The sequence below is a fragment of the Delphinapterus leucas genome, chromosome 2 (genome assembly GCF_059928025.1).
Source record: "Delphinapterus leucas isolate spDelLeu-1000000601 "Yukka" chromosome 2, BTC_Dleu_Yukka2, whole genome shotgun sequence".
Taxonomy (NCBI): domain Eukaryota; kingdom Metazoa; phylum Chordata; class Mammalia; order Artiodactyla; family Monodontidae; genus Delphinapterus; species Delphinapterus leucas.
Window position 1 is genome coordinate 149,389,650 of NC_143130.1, and position 24,065 is coordinate 149,413,714.

The following is a 24,065-nucleotide window of genomic DNA, read 5'->3' on the forward strand; positions in this document are numbered from 1 at the left end:
TTTTATTTTTTAAACAAGTATCAAGTTGTAAGATGGGAATAGGTGAGGCTTTTTGGGGGAGACTCCCACTTTGTCCTCCACACAAGGCTTGATGATTCTGATAGTTTATGGTGGAAATGCTATAGAAAGAGACCCCACTGGTGGTGGTTCATCTTTCTGCTCTCTGTATAGTTTGCCACGTTGGCTTTCTGAATTGCCTTCTGACCAGAATCCAGGTCACTGGGGAAGGCTAGGCTGTGCAAGGGGGGCACGCCTCCCCTCTGTGGGTGCCATTTCCCAGAGCTGTTGGAATGGTTTCTTCAGTTGTGTCAGCTTTGTAGATCATTTTTGTTTCATCTGTAAAGTTGAAGAGGGTCATAGGTTAGGAAGAACAAAAGAATAGTTAAAAAACTTGTTCTATCTGGGAGATAAAGGAATACCAACTTACTCCTAGGGTGTCCTGTGTTTTTGTTTTTTCCCCCATCTCTTTACCACCTCTTCTCCCGTGACAAACTGAGGAAAGATTTGCTTTCCCCTCAACATCCCTAATGGTAATACTAGTAACAAAAGGTCTAATAAAGAGCACTGACTCTTCATCACTCCATCTCTGACTTGTTAGTACACACTGTACAGATGGGGAGTTGAGTTTATGTACGCAAAGGTTGCCTGTTGCCTTCTGGGAGCCAGTGGGGGCAGGGAGGAAAATGCATTAAGTGGGAAGTCTTTCAAGGGGTGTTTCCATACACCTATCATTGTGGTGTCGGGTCTACCCCTTTTTCTGCCTGCATGGCGGTGGTGAGGAGCTATGATTATGGTCCCCCTTTCCTGTTCTCCCATCTCTCTAGAAGGGTACAAGGGTCAAAAGCACAGAAACTTGTGACAGATTCTTTAACTTGAGCATTGCTGCTTGGGCCCAGACAGTACAAGAGCTCCAAAGAGGTGAGTTATTTGCACTTAGTTTTGCCACAGGGGTCTTGCTAGGTACATTGGTTTTGAGAGCCATAGACTCAGAATATGGCCTCTTGAGCACATTTCAGGCCTTTCTGGGACTAAAACTGCAAATCTGGAAATCTGCTTCTTTTGTTAAAGAAGGTGGAGTGTTCAATGGGTAACAAATATCTTGAGTTGCTCTCGAGAAGTATCAGATTAGATTCTTTTCCGTAACTCCACTGTAGTATTGAACCAAAGCTTAGTAAAAATGGTTCTGAAGTATGGTTACTTATTTATTGGTTTCTTTTTGGCTACTTGATAACCAATACTACATCTTTTAAGTTAATTGTAAGTCTTCATTTGCTACTATAAGATGATAAATTCTACCAGGGTAAGTTGTATCTTTCTCATAGGGTGTAAATCAGTCTCCAGGGTCTAGAGGTCTCGAAGGCATCTTCAAGTTTGTGGGAAATGAGTCAGTTGAAGGATTTGAGTGGTTGAGATGAATATACTAATGTTTAGAGTTATAAAATACTGAAATATGTTACCAACTGAGATTTGAGTTTTCTGGTTTGGAAAAAAAACGGGGGGGTTTAAGGCCCACTAAGGGACTCGGTGGGCTTTCTGGAGGTTTCATTATATCTTGAAGAGAATGAAATACTCTAAGCCTCTTAGGTGCTGTTGGCTAGGAAGTTATTTAATCCAGTGGTAATTACAGTAAGTTATATTAAATCTAGACTTTTGATAGTTGTTATCAATTTAATAAGCTTATACCTAAGTTTTGTTTACTGTGTAGCCAGAGTTGGAATCCTCACTTTTCGATTCTGGATTATTGGGCTGCATTGCTTTCATGTTTTCTCATATAGGAGTGCCAGTGGTGCTGGGGCTCTGACCTGGCTCCATGGCTTGAGAACCTACTCTTAACATGGAAACTTAGTGACTTCTTGTGAATAGGACTTTTCACACAACATCTCACAACTATGTAATGTCCAAGACAGTTCTGTCCTATTTCTATACCCTGAGTCCTACATGGTCTCCTGAGTCCTGCATGGTCTCCCCAGTTAAAGTAGCAAAAATCGCCTCTGTTCTATGAGGCAAACTCCACAGCTGATTCTCCCAGCAAAAATGAAGTGCCGTTATTATAGTTAGTCATGGCTCTTTGAAATCCCTTCCTGCTTATTGGTGCTGCCTGGTTCCTAATGACTTTATGGGTTACAGCCCTATCCAAAAGGTCCTTGCTAGAGATGGTTGCTGGCAGAATCATGTCCAAAATGGGAGCAGAGCTCAAAGGGGAACAATTCAGTACTTACGCTTGGAAGGCTTGATTTTCTCATAGCACCGAAAGATGGCAATGAGGAGAAGCCCTTCTCCAAGCTGGAAAATCATATAGAGGAGAGGAAAGAAGAAAAGTGGTCCAATAACTTCAGGGGGGAAGGTCACGTTGAGGATGGTGGAGCAGAGTTGAATATTTTGGCATCCAGTCTCCATGCTGACAGTGCGTCTGCACCTGTGTAGGTTAAAAAAACCACCCCGTGTGCCCTCAGAGAAGGGACGTGAGGGTGCAACTTCACTTGCTCATCTCCTTTCTCCCAAATACTCTAAGAGAAACTGACAGTCCAACACAGGAAGATGAAAATGAGCCACGTGTGGAGTGCACGGTTTTGAGAAAAGTCGAGTTGGCCCATCTCTTAAATCACCAATCCAGCCTTGTGGGAGATGGGGACTGTTAGGTTCCTGTTGGGGAGTTTTTATGAGGGAATTTTTGAGTCGCTTGGAAATCTACAATTTGTCACTTGTGGGATTATCAAAGTGAATTTTGGAGAAATGTCTGGCTGGAGGGATAAAAGGAAGATGGGAGCCAGAATCATTCATTGGCATATGTTGGGCTTACATATAGGACAGTTAGAATTTAAATGTAAAGTAGATTGTCTAAATGTCTGGGAACCTTGCCCTGTGGTCCAGTTTCTGGCTTGGACATCTTTAACTCCAAAACACAATGATTAAATAAAAGCTTGGTTCCATTATCTGTCTTTGGAACACATTCTCGGTTTTGCTTTCCATTTTATGGATTAAAGAATGGAATGTTTGTTAACATTTAATACATTTTATTCACTGAAGTGCAATTAGTATATTAAAATAGCTCTTTGCTAAAAAAAATCGCCAGCCCTGTCTCAGCACATTTACTATGAGGGAGACTACTGTGGGCACTTGATGCTGTGGCCATTTATCACGACCTGTATCATTCTGTCTTCGTGAAAATTCATGAGTGGTCATTGGCAGCCTCTTGACTACTATATCACCATGTGTTGCATCCTACAGTAATTTGTTCTTTATTAAATTAGCCTGGTTTTTGAAATGGATAATTATTTTAAAATTGTATTTTAAAAACAGCTCTTCGGGGCGTTGTGGTGCGAGGCTGGAGTGCAACTGTTTAGACCCCTGCGTAAACATGTCTGCCATGTGGCTGAAAATAGGAAATCTTGAAATGGGGTACCACGCTGTATAGACAGGGTGCCTGATGTGTCCACACCCGGCGCTCAAGCTGACTGTTCCCCTAAAGTAGCAGGTGTGTCTGTGAATTGGATTAGGCTCTAGCAGAGGCCCGCAACTACTTCAGCTCCGAGTGGCACTTAGCAGAGTTGCCACCCAAGGTGTTGTGTCAAGACTAAAACCTAGACAGAAAGGGAGGAGAGGTGGGAAAGGGATTGTCAGCGCTTGTCATGACATGGAGCCACCAGGGAGTTGGGCGGGAGGTGGAACCTAGGCTCTGGAGGGAGCATTTTGCCATGAACTGCTGCCCTTTGGATGATTCGATGCCTTTGGTCTTTGTGTTTTGTTTCTGGATCTGTGTTATTCATTCAGTACCTTCCCTCCCCAGTATTTCTCAGTCCAGAGTTCATTGTTCAGTTGAGACATTTGAATATATTGCTTGAAAAATGCCTTCCCGAGATCATGGATCTTACCTTTTTCTGAGAGACAAGGATGAGCATGAGACCCGTGGGACAGTGGGACCTAAAATAATACCTACCGTCTGTTGAGGCGGAACAGAGCAGAGAGAACGTAGCCTAGCAGGAAGCCGATGAAAGGCATCAGGGAGGAGGTGGCCAGCAAGTGTGGTGTCATGACAAACAAAATGCTCTTGCCCACGTTGAGGACAGAGAGCACTACGACAGCCACGCTGCACAAAAGCAGGAGGATCATCCCTCCCTGTGAATAAGGACAAGGAGGAAATGCAATTAGAAGGATACTGGGCATGTGGAAGAGCAGAGAGGGCTGGGGAAACACTGGTGGGTACTGGAGGTGGAAAACACTTTAATAAATGTATTCGAAGTGGGAGGGAATGTGAAAGACCTTTATCTTTCATCTTTTTGGATTTCTTATCCGTAGCTAGGAAGCTTCCTGGAGGTCATAGATCTGATTAACACGTTAGGAAGACTCAGCCAAGCACAGCTTCTGATTGACATCTCTGTATGGCAGGTTTTCAGTGAAGTGCTATGGCTCTGAAGGATGAGACTATTCAGTCCTCTGGCAAAGTGAATATTGTAAATGAAAGTTCTCTTTCAAAGTCTCTGAAGCCCATCTACATATCCCTACAATACTGCCATTGCTGTGGTCATTTTGGAGCTCAGTAGAAGTTATTCTTAGAACCTGTCATACTTGTCTTGAATACCTCCACTACGGGTAGGGACTTCATCCATCCATTTTACGATGAATTTAACTTCTGGAAATTGCCAAAGTCATTTGAACCAAAGCTGGTTAAAGCAGGTAATGAAGTCAGGTAATGTGGTTTTAGATCCTAAATGATATATAACTGTAAAGGGATGAGCCTACTTTCTTGAGTGACCTGCAGATTGGATGATAAGGAAGTTCCCAAAAGGAGTTTCAGAATGGCTCAGGCAATAATGGCATCATTAGAAGCAGTTCGGGTCCCTGTTGGTGGGAATGTGAATTGATACAGCTGCTGTGGAGAACGGTATGGAGGTTCCTTAAAAAACGAAAAATAGAACTACCATACGACCCAGCAATCTCACTACTGGGCATATACCCTGAGAAAACCATAATTCAAAAGGACACATGTACCCCAGTGTTCATTGCAGCACTATTTACAATAGCCAGGACATGGAAACAACCTAAATGCCCATCGACAGACGAATGGATAAAGAAGATATGGTACATATATACAATGGAATATTACTCAGCCATAAAAAGGAGCGAAATTGGGTCATCTGTAGCGACGTAGATGGACCTGGAGTCTGTCATACAGAGTAAAGTAAGCCGGAAAGAGGAAAATACCGTATAGTAACGCACGTATGTGGAATCTAGAAAAATGGTACAGATGAACCTATTTGCAGGGCAGGAATAGAGACGTAGACTAGAGAACGGACATGTGGACTTGGGGGGAAGGGGAGGGTGGGACGAATTGGGAGATTAGGATTGACATATATACACTACCATGTGTAAGGCAGATAGCTAGCAGGAACAGGCTATAAAGCACAGGAAGCTCAGCTCGGTGCTCTGTGATGACCTAGATGGGCGGGATGGGGGGGTGGGAGGGAGGTCCAAGAGGGAGGGGATACAGGTATACATATATAGCTGACTCATTTCATTGTACAGCAGAAACTAACACAACATTGCAAAGCAATTATGCTCCAATTAAAAAAAAAAAAAAAGTGCAGGTCCACCCTGCCTCAGGTAAGTGCTGTGAAAGCAACTGTCATCGGGAACAATGGTATGTTTTTATATGTTTTAAAATACATTATTTTATAGTTAACATCTTACCATTTAAAATTTTCAATAGGCAGACTTATGAAATTAGAATGTTAAGATTTTTCAGCATGTAACAAGGATGCAAGCTTTCAAAGTGTGCTTACATGTCTGTGCATTTTAGAGGATGACACACTAAACTGAGGAAATATACACATACACCTAAGCCTCTGTCCCTCTCATCTTCTGAGTAAAAGGATATATAGCAAACTTTTCTTGAACTTACCGTGTTGTTTTGTAATGGTTATATGTTTTGGTTCCGTTTCCAGCTCATTCGCACATGTGGGGTTTTATATTTCCTACTACCATTTTTAAAAATTGTGGTAAAATACATATAACACAAAAGTTGCCATTTTAACCATTTTTGAGTGTATAATTCAGTGGCATTAATTACATTACAGTGTTGTCCTAGCGACATTTTAACATTTATTTATATTGCTCTGATTTCAGCTGTACAGTTCTGTATTTCTGTGTTTTTTTGCGGTACGCGGGCCTCTCACTGCTGTGGCCTCTCCCGTTGTGGAGCACAGGCTCCGGACGTGCAGGCTCAGCGGCCATGGCTCACGGGCCCAGCTGCCCCGCGGCATGTGGGATCTTCCCGGACCGGGGCACGAACCTGCGTCCCCTGCATCGGCAGGTGGACTCTCAACCACTGCGCCACCAGGGAAGCCCTATTTCTGTGTTTTTAAGCCATGTTGCAACTGATAATGATCATATGAAACATCACCTGTACTGATGGTGGTCCTGTCCCAGGAAAGGAAGGCATCTCACCAGTAACAACATGCTTCAGGTTTTATTGAAAGACTGATGCGCTGCTTGGTTTGCCCTTGCATTTTGAGTTAATTTCTGCCTTTTGGGTTTGTCGTCTACCTAATGTCCAGTTTTTGCCCCTATCAAAAGAGTGTAATGGATAACATAGGGTGTACTGGGCTACAGGGATTGTGAATGAATCAAGAAGCCCTCTTTCTCTGTGTGAGTATCACTCTCATCCCCTCACTTTCGTACTCCCAGTCTTGGGGCCTTTGGAGTGGTGAGCACAGACAATGGTGTGACCCAGGTGTGAAAGCCATCCTCAAGACGTGTAAACTGGTGAGTCATGCAACCTCTCTTGAGTGAGGTTGACAGCACAGGACCTGGCATATTAGAACCACTGACTAAATTGTAGCTCCTATTACTACTCATAGGGAAAAGAGAGGAATTTGACATCCCAAAGTTTTTTGTCACTCTCAGTCCTGCTATTTGTGGCGATCTCATGTCCATGACCTGTTGAGAAAAGAGGCCATAGGTGGGTGCTTCTTCATAGGTCACCATGTTTTCTACCACCTGCACTGTCCTGTCATCGCTGATTGAAGCTGTGATGAGTGTCCATTCGTGGGTAGGCGACTCAGCTTGCCAATGATCCAGGAGATAACCTGGCCCAACTCTTCTTGCATCGGTGACCTAGGCAGGTTGAAGAATGACCTAACTAGTGAGATCCTTCCTCTTGTTTAGGGAGTTTGAAGAGTTAAAGAGACGGAAGCAAGAGCAGAGGCAAGTGTTAAAATTTTGACACAAAGGCCTGGGAGCAGCAGAAGCCGCGAGTTGGCAGAAGCTGTGAGATTTAGGAGAGTCAGGTCAGTTCATCCGTAGCAGCAGGTATGGGAAAAGCATAGGTAGAGTGGTTGAGTCAGTGTCAGGGCGGGATCCTTATTGAAGAGTGATGGATGGCTTATGGTAAGAGTGGCTCTTAGACCATATGTCATGCTCAGGTTCACCAACTTTCTAACCACGTAGGCTTGAATAAACCCTTGCATGGGTAAGTTAAAGTATTACTTGAATTGCCTTTCCAAATGGGGCATCCCTGAAATTGTATCTTGGCGTGTTTAAATGTGACCTCCTTCTAGGGAATGTAACTGGTTGAGCAGAGTTTGAGCAGATAACCCTAACCTTCTGCCAGAGCCAGTTACCAGAAGTTGGATAATTTTGATTTGAAAGTCTCTAGGAGTGTTAGGTGTGCAAAGAGGCTGGGACAATTGTTTGCTCATTTTCCAGCTTGTAACTCACTACATTATGAAACGGGGAGATTAAGGATGAGCACAGTCCTCAAAGAAATGTAACACGAGGAAACTTCAGCGTTTGCATCTTGACCACTTGTTTTTCTCTGCATCCTCACAGGAGTGATTCCTGTTTGGGAGTAATTGATAAACGGAGCTGTTGCCCTTCTGCTTGTCTAACCTTGGAGGTTTGGCCAGCAGCAAAGTGTCCCAAGATACACCTGCACTTTATGTGATTCTTTGTTACTGACCTCTGTCTTTCCAGCCCAAGTATATCTCAGCCCTTTGAATGTTCTCCGGGGCCTTTTTTTTTTTTTTTTTGCGGTACGCGGGCCTCTCACCGCTGTGGCCTCTCCTGTTGCAGAGCACAGGCTCCGGACGCGCAGGCTCAGCGGCCATGGATCACGGGCCCAGCCGCTTCGCGGCATGTGGGATCCTCCCGGGCCGGGGCACGAACCCGTGTCCCCTGCATCGGCAGGCGGACTCTCAAGCACTGCGCCACCAGGGAAGCCCCTCTGGGGTCATTTTGACTCCATTTTTTGCTGTGGAATTGAGTCATGGATGTGTAACACAAGAGGAACAGGAGTAGAATGAGAATAAGGCAGGAGACTGAACTTCATCTTGAAGGGCTTTATCACTTTAAGATCTGAGATTCTTTTTGCATCCTCAGAAGAACACTTTTTTTTTTTAATTGAAGTGTAGTTGATTTACAATGTTGTGTTAATTTCTGCCATACAGCAAAGTGACTCAGTTATACATGTATATATTTCATATTCTTTTCCATTATGGTTTATCACGGGATATTGAATATAGTTCCGTGTGCTATACAGTAGGACCTTGTTGTCCATCTATTCTATATATAATAGTTTGCATCTGCTAACCCCTAACTTCCATTCCATTCCTTCCCTACCCCCTGCCCCCAGCAACCACAAGTCTTTTCTTTACATCTGTGAGTCTGTTTCATAGATAAGCTCATTTATGTCTTATTTTAGATATCACATATAAGTGATATCATACGGTATTTGTCTTTCTCTTTCTGACTTACTTCACTTAGTAGGATAATCTCTAGGTCCATCCATGTTGTGCAGATGTCATTTCGTTCTTTTTTAAGGCTGAGTAGTATTCCATCGTATTTATGTACCACATATTTGTATTTGTCTTTCTCAGAAGAACACTTTATTCTGAGGTAAGCAGACATGTTCTCATATCAGTTGCACTTGGGTTTCTAGTCTTTGGTTTCACCTATAAAGTGGAGGGGGGCAGAGCTGCTTTAAGTGATATCAGGAGTCACTTCACATTTTTATGTTCTGTGATTTATTTGTCTTTATTCCTGTATCCCACAAACTATCTTGAGTAACTGAAGTGATAGACACATGTTTCTGGTTTTTTGTTTGTTTGTTTTTGCTAATGTGTGGGAGAGCCGGGGCTTGCCCTTTACTCCTTTGTTTGTTCTCAGGTATCAGCTGTGCCTGTTGAGAACTCAGTGTCGGCGCACAGCCTTAGGACGTTGCTTCTTGCAGGTGGGTGGGGAGTGAGAATGGAGTGGGTATCTGTAATACAGTATGATACATGTTGTTGCGGTGGTGTTGGGTGATACGGGAGCAGGTAGCACAAGCATCCTGCCCAGGCTTGTGGCTTAAGGAAAACTTCCTAGAGGAGGTGCTAATTGTGCTGGGACTTGAAGCGTGAGCAGGAGTGAGTCCAGCGGGGCGTGTGCAAAGAAGAGAGCTGACACTGGAGGGGTGGGCTGAGACCGAATCAAGAAAGGGCTGAGGAGCCACATGGCTCCTGGGGGAGTTTAAAGAACCAGTGAAGGCCTTTAAGCGGTGGAGTGACATGATAGTTTCTTTCCAGACTCGGGTTAAAACTGGGTCAGGGAGCCAGGTTAGAAGGCTGGGTTGTCTAGTGAGAGAGGAGAGTGCCTGAATGAAGACAGTAGACACAGGGGTGGAGAGACATGGGTTCAAGCAAAAGAAGGCAGAATTGACGATCCCTGATTTGTGTGAGTGGGGAGGGAGAGGATGTGGAGAATGACTGTCTGGTTGCCGGCTCAGGCAGTGGGGCACGTTGAATGCCATTCATTGAGATAATCACACAGTGGGAGGAGGGGAAGAGCAGGCTTAAGGAGGTGGTTTAAATTTAAGACATACTGAATTTTAAATGCCTGAGGCATATTCAGGTAGAAAGATTTGGCAGTTAATAAATGGATTCACGAGTCAGGAGAGAGCTGAGAGCTGAAGATACTGTTCTGACAGTCATCAGCTTGTAGATGGCTGTTGAGATGGACCAGATCTCGTGGTGGGGAGGTCCTGGGCTTAGGGAAGAAAAACAAGAAAAGCAGAAAGCTTGGGCTGAATGCAGAGAAGTAACTTTTACCAGAGGAACTCACAAGGGAGTCTGAAAAGCAGTGCCAAAGACATGGTAGGAAAGCAGGTGCCCTGCCACTGAAGCTGAGGAAGAAGATTTTTGAGAAGGAGGCAGTGGTCAGCCATACCAACAGCTGCTAAAAGAAGAGTTGAGACATGTCCATTGGATTTGGTGAAGAAAGTGGAGCAGGTGGTCATCAAGATGCTGAGTGAATCGGAGGCCAAGGAGTAGAGACTGTTGAGGCCTGGCCACTGGAGAACTGTCCTGCGGGCCAGTGTGGTGAGAGTGGAAGGTGGGTGGGGGCAACAGGTGACTCCCAGGAGCACGGCTCGGAAGGGGAGGAAAGAGAGGTGTTGGCTGGAGAGGGAAGTAGAGTTCCGTGACTCTACTTAGTAAAAAAAAAAAAAAAAAAAAAAAAGGAGAGATGTGAACCAGTATCAACGTTGGCTGTGAAGAACTAATATGGAGACGTTCTAGAAATGAGAGCGACGGGGAGGAGGCTATGGGGGTAGAGGACATGATCAATAAAAGGAGATTTCTGAGAAGTAAGGGTGGAGAGAACGGAAGATGCCATCCAGAGCAGAGTGGGGTGATGAGCCGTTTGGCAGGAGGAGGAATGACTTCACATCTTCAACAGGTGGGGAGGGGGACTGTGGCCATGGTATTAGGACTACACCGGGACAAGGGCAAAAACTACCCTTGAACAATGGGAGTGTGAAAATCAAAAGACCCTGGAAACCTGACCAAACCTCTTTGTTCCAGGCCCAAAGCTGCTGGAAGCCTTGGGCCTCCAAGTAGTATGCCCTGTAGCCCGGCCCAAAGGCATAGATCGAGGGGTGGGGACAACAACACGCCTTCAGGAGGCGAGTTTTTCCTGAGGACGGGTATGGAGCCTGGGATCCTGGGCTGAGCAGGGAGCCAGAGGAGAGGCTGATGGGAACTGAGCTCCAAGGTCACAAGAGTTGGTAGAGGAACCACTCACTCTACAAGTCTGATTTTTCCAAAGGCAGGGCAGTGGCATGATGCCCTCATAGCACACTCCTACACCTGCTGGGGCCATCTCACTCCACTTTTCTCCCATCCCACTCCTAAAGTGATACAAGTGTGCCTACCACCTCTCCCCCTGGCCTCCTCCCCTCTGGCTTCTCATCCAGTCAGCCATGTTTGCCCGTGGTCTCCCTTGGAACTCCTCTATTCAGGCATCTCCCTAGGCTTACCCAAATCCAACCCTTTCTTCATGGTCTGGCTGAAACCGTGCCCCCTCCTTCCATCCTCTAGGGAAGCCTTTCTTGACCGCCTGGCCCTCACTAACCTCACCTCCTTACATTCTGCCAGTACCTGATTGTACATTGTGTTGCATCTTGTTTCTCATCTATTACTGACTTTCTGCAAACAAACTTCGAGGACAGTGGCTCCTCAGAGAGTGTAGCATAAAACTTAGCAGCTACTAGGTACATGATAAAAGTTTAATTTTATTATTAAAATAATGATTATACCTTATAGTTGTGTGTGGTGTTTTACTGTTTTTCTCCTAACTTCAAAAATATTCTCATGTACATTACAATCCCATGAAGTAGGTTGTACCAATAGCAGCAGACTTCTTTTGTTTTTTTTAAACAAGGAAGGAAACTGACACAGAAAAAGCCCAAATGACTTGCCTCAAGCCATTCACTGCCATGATGGTGGTGTTCTCGATCCCTGCCCAGGCTCCCAGGTTCTTACCTTGGTGACATAAGGTACGTATTGTGGCCGTTTGGATTTGAGGATGATGCCTATGGTGCAAGGAATGAGAATCAGGATCAGTGATATCATGATGTTGCCATAGGGCACCTTGTCCTTCAGGGTCCCATCATAGATGCCCCTGGAGTAAATGTACAGGAGGAGGGGCATCATGCCCAGGGCAAAGAAGGTAGAGCAGGTGGTCATCACGATGCTGGGTGGGAGACATAGGAAGAGTGCAGAGAGAGAGAGAGCCCGTTAATATAGGCACAACCTCATTTTATTGCGTTTTGCAGCTGTGTTTTTTTTTTTTTTTTTTTTTACAAAGTAAGGGTTTGTGGCAACCCTGCATCAAGCAAGTCTATCGGTGCTATTTTTCCAACGGTATTTGCTCACTTCATGTCTCTGTCACATTTTAGTAAGTCTCGCAATATTTCAAACTTTTTCGTTATATTATGGTGATTTTTGATGTTACTATTGTAATTGTTCTGGGGCACTGCGAATCACGCCCATGTAGGACGGTAAACTTAAAGGATATAACTGTTGTATGTGTTCTGACTGCTCCACCAACTGGCTGTTCCCCCTTCTCTCTCTCTCCTGGGGCCTCCCTATTCCCTGAGACACAACAACATTGAAATTAGACCAGTTACTAACCCTACAATGGTCTCTAAGTGTTCAAGTGAAAGGGAGAGTCACATGTCTCTCATGTTTTTAAATCAAAAGCTAGAAATGACTACACTTAGTGAGGAAGGCCTGTGGAAAGCCCAGATAGACTGAAAGCTAGGCCTCTTTCCCCAAACATTTAGCCAAGTTGTAAATGCAAAGGAAAAGTTCTTGGAGGAAATTAAAAGTGCTACCCCAGTGAACACTCGAATGATAAGAAAGCAAAAAAGCCTTAGTCCTGATACGGAGAAAGTTTGAGTGGTCTGGAGAGAAGATCAAACCAGCCACAACATACACTTAAGCCAAAGACTAATCCAGAGCAAGGCTCGAGCTCTCTTCAATTCTAGGAAGGCTGAGAGAGGTGAGGAGCCTGCAGAATAAAAGTTTGAAGCTAGCAGAGGTTGGGTCATGAGGTTTAAGGAAAGACATCATCTCCACAACATGAAAGTGCAAGGTGAAGCATCAAGTGCTGATGTAGAAGCTGCAAGTTATCCAGAAGATCTAGCTAAGATCATCAGTGAAGGTGGCTCCACTAAACAACAGATTTTCAGTGTAGACGAAACAGTGTTCTACTGGAAGAAGATGCCATCTAGGACTTTCATAGCAAGAGAGGAGAAGTCAAAGCTTCAAAGGACAGGCTGATTGTCTTGTTAGGGGCTAATGCAACTGGTGACTTTAAGGTGAAGCCAGTGCTTATTCCAAAAATCCTAGGGCCCTTAAGAATTATGCTAAATCTACTCTGTGCTCTATAAATGGAGCAACAAATCCTGGATGACAGCACATCGTTTACAACTTGGTTTACTGAATACTTCAAGTTCACTGTTGAGACCTACTGCTCAGGAAAAAGATTCCTTTCAAAATGTTACTGCTTATTGACAATGCACCTGGTCACTCAAGATGTACAAAGAGATTCATGTTGTTTCATGCCTGCTAATACAAAATCCATTCTGCAGCCCATGGATCAAGGAGTAATTTTGGCTTTCAAGTCTTTCCATTTAAGAAATACATTTTGTAAGGCTATAGCTGCCATAGATGGATCTGTGCAAAGTTAGTTGAAAACCTTCTGGAAAGGATTCACTATTCTAGATGCAATTAAGAACGTTTGTGATTCGTGGAAAGAAGTCAGAATATCAACATTAACAGGAGTTTAAAAGAAGTTGATTTCAACTCTCAGGGATGACTTTGAGCAGTTCAGTGGAGGAAGTAACTGAAGATGTGGCGAAAATAGCGAGAGAGCTAGAAGTGGCGCCTGAAGATGGGACTGAATTGCTGCCATCTCCTGATAAAACTTGAATGGATGAGGAGTGCTTCTTACAGATGAGCAAAGAAAGTGGTTTCTTGAGAAGGAATCTACTCCTGGTGAAGATGCTGTGAAGATTGTGGAAATGACAACAAAGCCTTTAGAATATTACATAAACTTAGTTGATAAAGTGGTGGCAGGGTTTGAAAGGATTGACTTCAATTTTGAAAGAAGTCCTATTCTGGGTAAAATGCTATCAAATGGCAAAATCATTCATGAAAGGAAGATTCAGTCTTGTCTTATTTTCAGAAATGGCCACGGCCACCCCAGCCTTCAGCATCCACGACCCTGATCAGTCAGCAGCCATCAGCATGGAGGCAAAACCCTCTACCAGTAAAAATTACAACTTGCTGAAGGCTCAGATGACGGTTAGCATCTTCTAGCAATAGAGTATTTTTAAATTAAGGTATGTAAATTTTTTTAGACACAATGCTGTTGCACACTCAGTAGACCACAGTATAGTTTAAACATAACTTTTATATGCCCTGGGAAACCAAAAAATCCACGTGACTCACTTTATTGTGATATTCTGCTTTATTGCAGTGGTCTGGAATTGAACCTGCAGTATCTCCAAGGTATGGCTGTACAGACTACTTTGTGGAGTGCCTGCTTTGTGCCAGGCATTGTGCTAAGAACCTTACATACATTGCTTTATTTCCTTTTCCCAGTAGCTTAGGAGGTAAGCATACTATCTCTGTTTTGCTATTGAGGAAGCTGGGGACTTGAAGAGTTGTGACTTGCCCAGGATCACACAGATAGGAAGGCTGAGGCAGGATTTGAACCCAGGTCTGTCCAACTGCTTCAGTCCCTGTGTGCTTCACTGTGGAAGGAGCCATTCTGATCTCCTCTGTAGTAGAACTCTTTTTGCTCTCTATACTTGACATAGCACAGCCCATTTTGAAGAAAGCTGTGTGAGCCCATCACTCTGGCTATAGCCCATTGGAACACAGAATAACACCTGACCTACTAAGTTGCTAAGTGCCTGCCTTAGAGCCTAGGGGATGGCTGGACATAGTGATTCTGTCTAACTAAGATAACAAGGATTAAGTACATCAAGAGCATTTTCTCACTTGGGGAGTTTGAATGTGTACACAGTGATAGAGCACTTGGTTTTGGAGAGGCATGGGAGGCATGTTCAGGCAAAACCCAAAAAACATGCAAAGAAAAAGCAGTAAACAGAGGCCATGATTAGGAGGACTGTAAACAATAGCAGCAAAGCAGTAAAAACAGAATAATGGAGGGACCACAATGGTGGAGCTGTAGAGAAGGCAGCAATAGTTACCCATTGTTGAGTAAGTGACAAGATAATCTGGTCATCAGACCTGTTTTTTATCTTGAATAATATTCTAGTCCCCAACACCAATATTCTCATGTTCTTTACTTTCTGGTTTATCCTTAACATTATTTAAGAGAAATTGAGTGTGAGTCTCGGATCCTGAAAAGGAGTATACCCTCCCAACTCTAATTTGTATCCTAACTGTCCTAAATGTCCTATTAGCATCTCCATTTGGAATCTCATACATGTTAATCCCAGGACCCTGTGTAGGAAGAGGCCCTCCAGAAAGACCAACCGAGAGAAGAAGCTGCTAGGGAACCTTCTTGGGTTTGTAGACATTCACCTTACAATATATGCTCTGGCTTCCATTCTAGTGGGAAGGTTGGGGACGAGGGCTTGACAAGACCGCAGGAAAACCACACTAAGTGTGTGTCCCTCCTCCCTATAGCCCTATTCACTATCTACACCTCTTCATTGTTTCCATAGAGGTCAAATATGGCTTAAATGAATATCAACTACATCCTAGTCCAAAGGGTCTGGAGTATAGCCATCAAGAACACAGAGTTATCATATGTCCCAGTGACTCTACTCCTAGGTATATACCCACGAGAATTGACAGCATATGTTTACACAAATACTTGTATACAAACGTTCATAGCAGCATTATTTATAATAGCTAAAAAATGGAAAACAAAATATCAACGGATAAGCAAAATATGGTGTATTCATGTAATTCAATATTCTTCAGCCATAAAAAGCAATGAAGTACTGCTATATACTATCACAAAGATGAACCTTGAAAACGTTATGGTAAGTGAAAGAATCAGAAACATAAAAGGCTAGATATTATATGATTCCATTTACCTGAAATCTATAGGGACAGAAAGTAGATTAGTGGTTGCCAGGGGCTGGAGTGAGAGAGGAATGGGAGTGACTGACTGCTAATTGGTATAGGGTTTCATTTGGGGATGATTAAAATGTTCTGGAATTAGATACTGGTGGTAGTTGTACAACCTTGTGAATATACTATAAACTACTGACATATACTTTAAAACGGTGAATTTTATGGTATATAAATTATATCTCAAAAATAATTTTAAAAATCTAGGGAGCAGCTAAATTAATTCTTAGAGGAAAATGTATAGCCTGAAATGTTTATATAGGAAAAGAAAGATTAAAAATTAATGAGCTAAGCATTTCACTCAAGAATTGAAAAGAAAAACAAAGTAAACCTAATGAAAGCAGGACAAAGAAAATATTAAAGACGAGAGAGTAAACTTTAAAAATTATATAAATTAACTGAGAATCAATTAAACCAAGAGCAAGTTCTTTGCAAAGTCTAATAAAATAGACACTGCTGGCGAGACTAACCAAGAAAAAGGAAAGAGGGCACAAATTGATGTTATGAATGCAAAAGGAAACATAATTTCAGATACAATAAAGATTTTAAAGAGTCATAGAAGAAATCAAGGACAGTCTTATACTTTCATTTTTCTATTCAGATTGAATGGACAATTTCCTGGGAAATATAATCTACAAAAACTAACTCAAAATGAAGCTGAAAACCTGAATCAACTTAGAATCACCAAAGACATTTAATCAGTAGTTTGAAACCTGTCATCCAACCCCCACACGATGTACATGTGGTTTTACAGTAGAGTTCTACTAAACATTCAAAGTACAGATAGCCTCAGTATTATATAGAGAGCAAAAAAAGTGGAAACATGTCCCAAATTATTATATATGAATAATAAAATTTTACAACCAAAGGTAGAAAATCACATTATGAGAAAGGAAAATTAGGGTCCAGTCTCACTTATGAACACAGAAGCAAAAGTCATAAATAAAATGTTACCAAATGAATCTAGCCATGCCTTTAAAAAATAATGCAATGAACAAAATGGGTTTATCCCAGCAATATAAAAATGGTTTAACATTAGACAATCTACTGATATATATCACTGTATTATCAGATTAAAGAAAAAATGGTATCATAGATGCAGAAAAGTGCCATTCAACAAAATTCAATGTTCATGCATGATAAAAATTAGCACGCTAGCAACAGAATGGAAATTCCTTAACCTGAAAAGGGTTATCTGTCAAAAATCTACAGGAAATAGTAAACCTAATGGTGAAAAATTAGAGGAATAAAGCAAGGATACCTGTTCCCATCACATCACCTATTGTAAATTATACTATATAGGTCTTTGCTAGCACAGCAAAACAAGAAGTAGAAAAAACATATGGATGGGAAAGGAAGAAACTAAACTTGCATTATATGCCAATGATAGGACTGTCCACAGAGGAAATCCAAGTGAATTTCCATTACAACTAGTAAATAAGAGAATCCATGAAATTTTGATTACATTAGCAATAAAAAAATCAAGTTCTGATATACCAGAAAAATAATTAGCAAATGAGTTTTTTTAAAAGATACCGTTTATAATATTCATAAAAATGATAAAATATTTAGAAATAAATATAAAAGAGATATGCAAGATCTTTATGAAAGAAGTTATAAAACTCCATAGGTATAAAATAATGATTAATAAAAGAAAATCTGTACCATTTTCATTTTCATGGATGGGAAGATTCAGTATTATAAAGATAGCCTCTAAATTTATCCATAAATTTAAAGCAAATTTAACCGAAATTCCAGAAATAGTTTTTGTAGATGTGAGACTTAATCCCAAAATTCAAGTGAAAGAGTAAAGGGCCAAGAATAGCTAATGTAATTTTCAAGAACAACAAGGTAGGGCAACTTTCAGATATCAAGATTTATTAAAAGGCTGTAATTAAGAAAGTGTGATATTGGCTCAAGGATAGAGACATAGAACAATAGAACAGAAGGGAGATCCCAGACACAAACTTATGCTTATTTGTGAATTTGGTCAACGAGAGAGATAGAATTAAAAGTTGATGGAGAAAAATTCACTCAGTGGTCCTGGGAATTTTCTCTATTCATATGGAAAAGATAAAATTAGATCACAGCATACATAATAATAAATTCTAGGTTGATCAAAGATCTCCATGTGAAAAGCAAAACTGTAAAACTTTTCGAACATAGGTGAATATCTTTATGACCTTCAAGGCAGTAAAGGATTTCTTAAAGAAACCCCCAAAACATAAACTGCCAAGGAAAAATATTCGTATAGTTGGTTAAGTTAAAATAAGCATTCTGTTTTATAAGACATCATTATCAAAATGTAAGGATAACCCCAAAACTGTGAGTAGACTGTTGCAACATGTAAAAACAACAAATAACTGTAAATTAATGAGAAGAAAACACCATAGTCCCATAGAAAAATAGGCAAACGGCATTATTTTCAGAAGAGGACACCCAAATGGCCAACAGTATTTGAAAAGTTGCTAGACCTCCCGTGAAATTAAATTTAAAACCACCGTGACTCATTTCACTCTCACCAGATGACAAAATTTAGAAGTCTGACAATTCCGAATACAGGTGAAGACATGGAACAACAGTCTTCATACACTGCCCTGGGAAGTGTGAAGTGGAATAACTACTTTGGAGACTTGTTAGCTGCAGATGTGTGAACCTCAAGACCCAACACTCCTGCGTTCATTATGTGTTCTCTCACATGTGAGCACAAGGGGAGCATGCATAGGACTTGCTCATGCAACAAAACATGAAATCCATGTAAATGTCTGACAACAGGAGAATGGATAAATGCAAGCAAACTATACTGCAGTTCAAATGCATGAAGTAGCTCTTTTATTTATATACCTATTATCTCAAAAAAGCAAGCTGTCAAATGATATGGGCAGTATGATACCATTGATATAAAATTTAAAACCATGTAAATGCAACAGTGTATCTTGTTGATGGATATATACCTATGTAGTAATAGTGTAAAAGGGTCTGTGGAAGTGCTGAAAGGCAAATCCTGGGAGGTGCTCCCTTCAAGGTGAGTAGAGGGGAATGAGATTGGGAAGGGCACACAGGGGGCTACAGTGCTAGCTATTGATTTCTTCTTAGGAGAAAAGCCACACAAAACTTGTGTGCTTGTTCTGATGTCCTTGAACAGAGGAGTCATGCTTACTTTGGCTTGGCATGTCGGGAGCTTTGGAATTTGCTCTGAGTCTTGGTGAGCCTCATGCACTGAGGTGTGTGGGAGCCATGCTCCCAGACCCCCGAACCTCCTCCGCATGTGTGAGTGCTGGGCACTGGTCCTAACTTTCTGGTATCTGTGACTGTCATGATCCTGTTACCCTGAAGGATAGGGATGGGAGGCAACTTCCTGACTCTAGCTCTGAGATTGGAATCTGTTCCATAGTAACATTGTGGACCTGGATGCTTCTCAGGGGTCCAGGGACCAGGGAGAAAGGAGCACATTTGGTTTTTTCTTTACCCTTCCTGCTTAAGTTCTTGGAGCACTGCATACAGCCTGCTTTGGGGCATCGGTACACCCTGCTTGAGGAACAGTTTTTGAACTCCTGTCAATAGAGGCACTGGAGGTGGAAGCTGAGAGAGTTGTGAGGGGACCCATTAGAGACTCTGTGGTGAAGTGGGAAACTTCTGGGAACCAGGGTAGCTTCTGTCTCTTCCTGCTTAGTCTCCCTCTGTCATGGTGGGGAGAGCTGTGGGAATCCTTGGGTTATCCCCTCAGCCATTGGCTCTGGTCTCAGCTGTGAGCTGGCTGGAGGGGAGAGGGGGAGCAGGTGAACTGGAGGCAGAGGTGGCCATCAAAGGGGCCCAGTTCCTTCTGGCACTCTCTCCTCTGTCCCTGATGAGGGCACTTTCTCTTTCTCTTGTGGGACACCTGCCTATTTTGGAGCATGTCTAGCAGCATCCTTGAGGAAGGAGCTGCTGGGCCTGGCTGCCTTGAGAGGTCCACCTTGCGGCCCAGCCTCCTTGAATGTGCCTGACGCCCTGTGACGGCCGCTCCCCGAGGCTTACTCCAGCTGTGAGGCAGAATGACTGGGAAGAGAGAGCCCAGGAATGGCTCCAGACACAACTGGCCCACAGATTCTCGGGAAGCCTCTGGAAAGTTTCTGGACTTCCGCTTCCTCATGTGTAAAGTGGAATAGGCGTCCTAACATTCCTTTCTGCTCTAGATGGGACATCGCGTGGTGTTGTACACAGATCTCAAACCCATAGCTTCTGTGTAACATCTGGGCCTCTGTCATGTCCTGTTTGGCTTGCACAGTGTTTTAAAAACTTGGAGCGAGTTACCAATAATTAAAAATTTGGAGATTTCACATAAAAAGGGGGACTCCATCTTCTCCTGAAAAGCAGGGAGCTGTGCAGGCACTGAATCCCCGTTCCCACAACACCCATGGCAGAGATGCATGGCATCTGCCCCGTGTAGGGCGGCCCGTGTCTCCGAGGCTGGCGGTCACCCTCCAGCCACTCAGTTCCTTTATGTACACACCCGACCCTGAAGATAGCACAGGCTTTGGAGCCTTCAGACCTTGGACAAATGTATTAACCTCTCTAAGTCTCAGTTTCCTCATCTCTAGAATGGGGCTCTTTACAGCACCTCCTCATGGGAAGCTGTAAGAGGATCCCATGTAAAGTGCTTGGCCCGGTGCCTGGCTGTCTTTTATTATCAGCACCATTCTCATTATTATAATACATGTAACAAGTTGTCCCAGATGAAGAACTCAATTTGGAATTCGAGGTCTGGCGGCACGTGATGGTGGAGGATGAGATTCACGCTCCTCCAGTGGGGTCAGAAGCCTGGTTTAACGTGCGGGGGAGGTTTGTCTGCGGGTAGGGGCGTTATGCTAGAAGGTGGCCGTCCCAGCAGAGCATTGTCTCTTGAGGGTCTAGGTGGAAGTGACAGTTCCCAGGTGCCCAGACCAGGAGGCCTAGCAGGAGAGCATGAGTCACTGGAGGCTCTGCCGGAGGAGGCCTAGAGCCTCAGAAACGCAGGTGTTTCAGAAGAGACCTCATTGGCACCCACTGGCTCAAAAGGCTGGGACATCTGGTCACTCACACTTAGAGGCTCCCCCATGATATTTTACGCTGTCCCACCCAGCGCTGCCGCTTCTACAGAGCCACGAAGCCCTGAGTACCCCTTTCCTGACCTGCAACCCTTCTACAACAGAATTAAGGTGTAGTCCAGGTTTCTCTGTCCAAGACACAGAGGCTGCAACGGGCCTTGTCCACAGGCTAGATCAAGACCAGGAGCTTGTTTTGCAGCAGGAAGGACTTGGATTAGATAGAGGGAAGAATTTCCTCACAGTGAGGTGGTCGAACATGGATATGTTCCCATGGGAGACTGTACAAGCCAAGCTCTCTCTCCATCGACCACCTCAGTAAGGGTCAAATCATATGGGTAGAGAGTCCAGAGCTTCTCAGATGGCAGGTCCAGGGAACCCCCAATGATCACTATCATTTTATCATCTAATAATCAACCCCAGCATCGCTTGGCATCTCCAGGAGGAGGCTTCCGTACCTGGCTAGTTTCCTTAGTAAATTTCAGCCAGGGACAGGATACTGACAGGCACAAGCAGATGGACTGTCTGAATTTACTGCCCTGCCCGGCATGGAAGAGTGGATCGAACCAGAAGAGACCGGCTTGAGACGGAGGCTTAGATAAAAGCAAGAGCTTTTATGCTGGTGAGCTTTCTTTAGCCAGCAGGGGCTGCTGTTGCAGCTGGAGCAGGCCTGACGCGGCCTCACCCTGGGAGGCATTCCAGACCAGAGTCCCACCTGTTTGGAAGGACGGGTGTTCAACTAGCCCCTGCAGGAGGGAGCCCTCGCTGATTTCTGCTGTGATGAGCTGGGTGGGGTTGCTGCTGTTTCCCTCCTACCACTTTGGCCGAGGCGAGGCCCATCATGACTTGGGACCCCGACCTGGTCCTGGGAAACTCTAGGATCTACCTGGCTGTGTCTTTGCATCGAAGTGTTCCTGCGTCTGATGGGCGGATGGGGGAAGTTCAGAGAAGACAGCCCAGACAGCTGGGGGGAATCTTTGGAAGTTCCTTCTTGCTCTGCAGGAATTGGAGGTGCTCTTTGGTTCCGAGCCACCTTGATCTCCCTGGAGATCTTTGAAACTAACCTGCACTCCCTTTCATATCTCTGGCCTCAAAGCAGACAACTTGCCCCGCCTGGCAGACAGGTAAAAGTTCTCCAGAGGTCCCTTTGCTTTAAGTCAGTGCAGTACTCCTTCAAGACAATCCTTGTGCCCCATTCGAGACAACTCTGGGAGTAAGGGGGCTCTCCAGGGTGCCCCTGGACCAGCTGGGCCCCTTTGGCTTGGTGCTTAAACCCAGATGTACCCCAGATCCTGTCCCCAGCCCAGCATGAGCTCTTGACAATCAATGCCTGCCACCCCCTGCCCTAGCACCCACCCAGCCCCCACTCACTCATGCTTCTGGCTTTAGCCCCCCTCTTCGCCTTGATTGTGATCTCCCATGCAGCCGCTGTCCCCAGATTGCTCCTTCTTCACCCCCCCGTCCTACCTGAGGTTCATGTCCCCTTTCATGGCCAGAGTGAAGACGTTGGAGAGGGTCCCCCCCGGCGAGCAGCCGCAGATCAGGATGGCCAGTGCCTCGACGTTGTTCAGCTGGAAGACCTTGCCCAGTGCAAAGGCAGTGAGGGGCATGATGCCATACTGTGCCACCAGGGCGATGGCCAGCCCCTTAGGCTTCCAGAAGTGCACCTTGATCTTGCTGAACTCCATGGTGCAGCCCAGCGAGAGCATGATGGTTAACAGTATGATCACCAGGATGACGCTCAGCGCCCAGTCGGTGGGCCGCTTGCCGAAGTTGTGCGGCAGGGAGAAGTTGAACTGGGCAGACTCATTGAGGGCCTCCATCCTCCTGGACAGCAGCGGTGGAGAAAAGGCTGAAAACCCAGCACGCCCCTTGCTCGCCTGCTGACTCCCTGCCCTGCCCAGTCCTTGCTGAGTGCCTTCCTCAATCACCTCCCAGGGCAGGGAGCTTCAGGACAAAACGTAGATCTGAGCAAATAGAAGGATTATGCAACTGGCTGTGCTTTCTCTGGCTTTGGCCCCAAAGGAGAGAAAGCCCAGAGCCTTATCTGCAGGGCTGTTCCGGCCTCTCCTGAGCTCTTCAGCCTCTGCTGTCTTCCTGGGTGTCACTCACACCCCTCCCTCACCTCTTGGCTGCTTCTGGGACAAGAGGGCTTATATCCCCCCCCCATCCCCCGCCCCCTGCTGAGCACGCCCACAGGCATTCTGTTTCTTGGAACCAATCCAGGTCCAGCCCCTCTCGTTCTCTGCTCAGCCCCTGAGGCCTCAGTTTCTTATTCAGGGGAAGGTGTCTCCCCATGCCCAGGCGGTCACGCGCATCTTCCCCCAAACCCCAGGGAGTGACAAGAGTTGAGTTTTACCTTTCCTTCCTGGAAAGGGGGGTGTGGGACAGGGTAGGGGCAGGTGAGTTGCTGGCTTCCAGGAGAAGTTGTGTCCATGACCCTTGTCCTGGAAAAGGAGAGGTGCCTGTGTCCTTCTCACTTGTGCTGGGAAAACTTGGTCCTATCCCCAAACCTGACGGCACGGATCCCGGGGGAGGAACATGCTCCCACACACACCTAACTCCAGGGAAGAGCCTGCTGCGCTGGCTGAGGGGCTCTCGGGAAGACTGGGGGCACGTTCCCCAAAGGGCAGCTCTGAAGGAGCCCTGGCTGGGGAGATTTATTTCTGCCCAGGCTCTTTGGCCAGCAGCCCAAGGAGTCCCATTGCTTGGGAAACTTGCCGAGAAGGAAGCAGGAATGCACAGCCTTTTCTTTCCGATGTCCTGACTGCTCTACCTTGGCTCTGCGCCTGTCCGGGAGCCAGGCTCTGGCTGAGCGGGTGACAGTGGACAGAGGCAGGCACGCCTGGTGTGTGTGTGGCGTCCCGGGCCTCCCTCCTCCCACCCCAGCCTAGGGATAAGCACCTTCAGAGGAAGGACAGGGAACGGCCTGAGTGGGGTCTCATAGTTTCGTATTTGCTAGAACATGAGATTAGGCTTTTAGTGTGGGACTACAGAGGACAGGATGGGGACCAGGGTGCGAACCACTCTGTGGGGGTGGGGAGTGGCTTGGTATGAGGAAGCACCCAAA

General features: G+C 44.8%; 1 protein-coding gene across 1 annotated transcript; it reads right to left on the reverse strand.

Moving 5' to 3' along the window:
- Positions 1–154: 154 nt before the first annotated feature.
- On the reverse strand, positions 155–23,299 carry SLC10A1 (solute carrier family 10 member 1). Its single transcript, XM_022570256.2, has 5 exons — positions 22,463–23,299; positions 11,796–12,006; positions 3,938–4,116; positions 2,220–2,416; positions 155–336 (listed from the first exon to the last, which is right to left on the reverse strand). Exons 1-5 carry the CDS (start codon positions 22,816–22,818, stop codon positions 230–232), a joined length of 1,050 nt encoding a protein of 349 aa, XP_022425964.1. The 5' UTR covers positions 22,819–23,299; the 3' UTR covers positions 155–229.
- Positions 23,300–24,065: the final 766 nt, after the last annotated feature.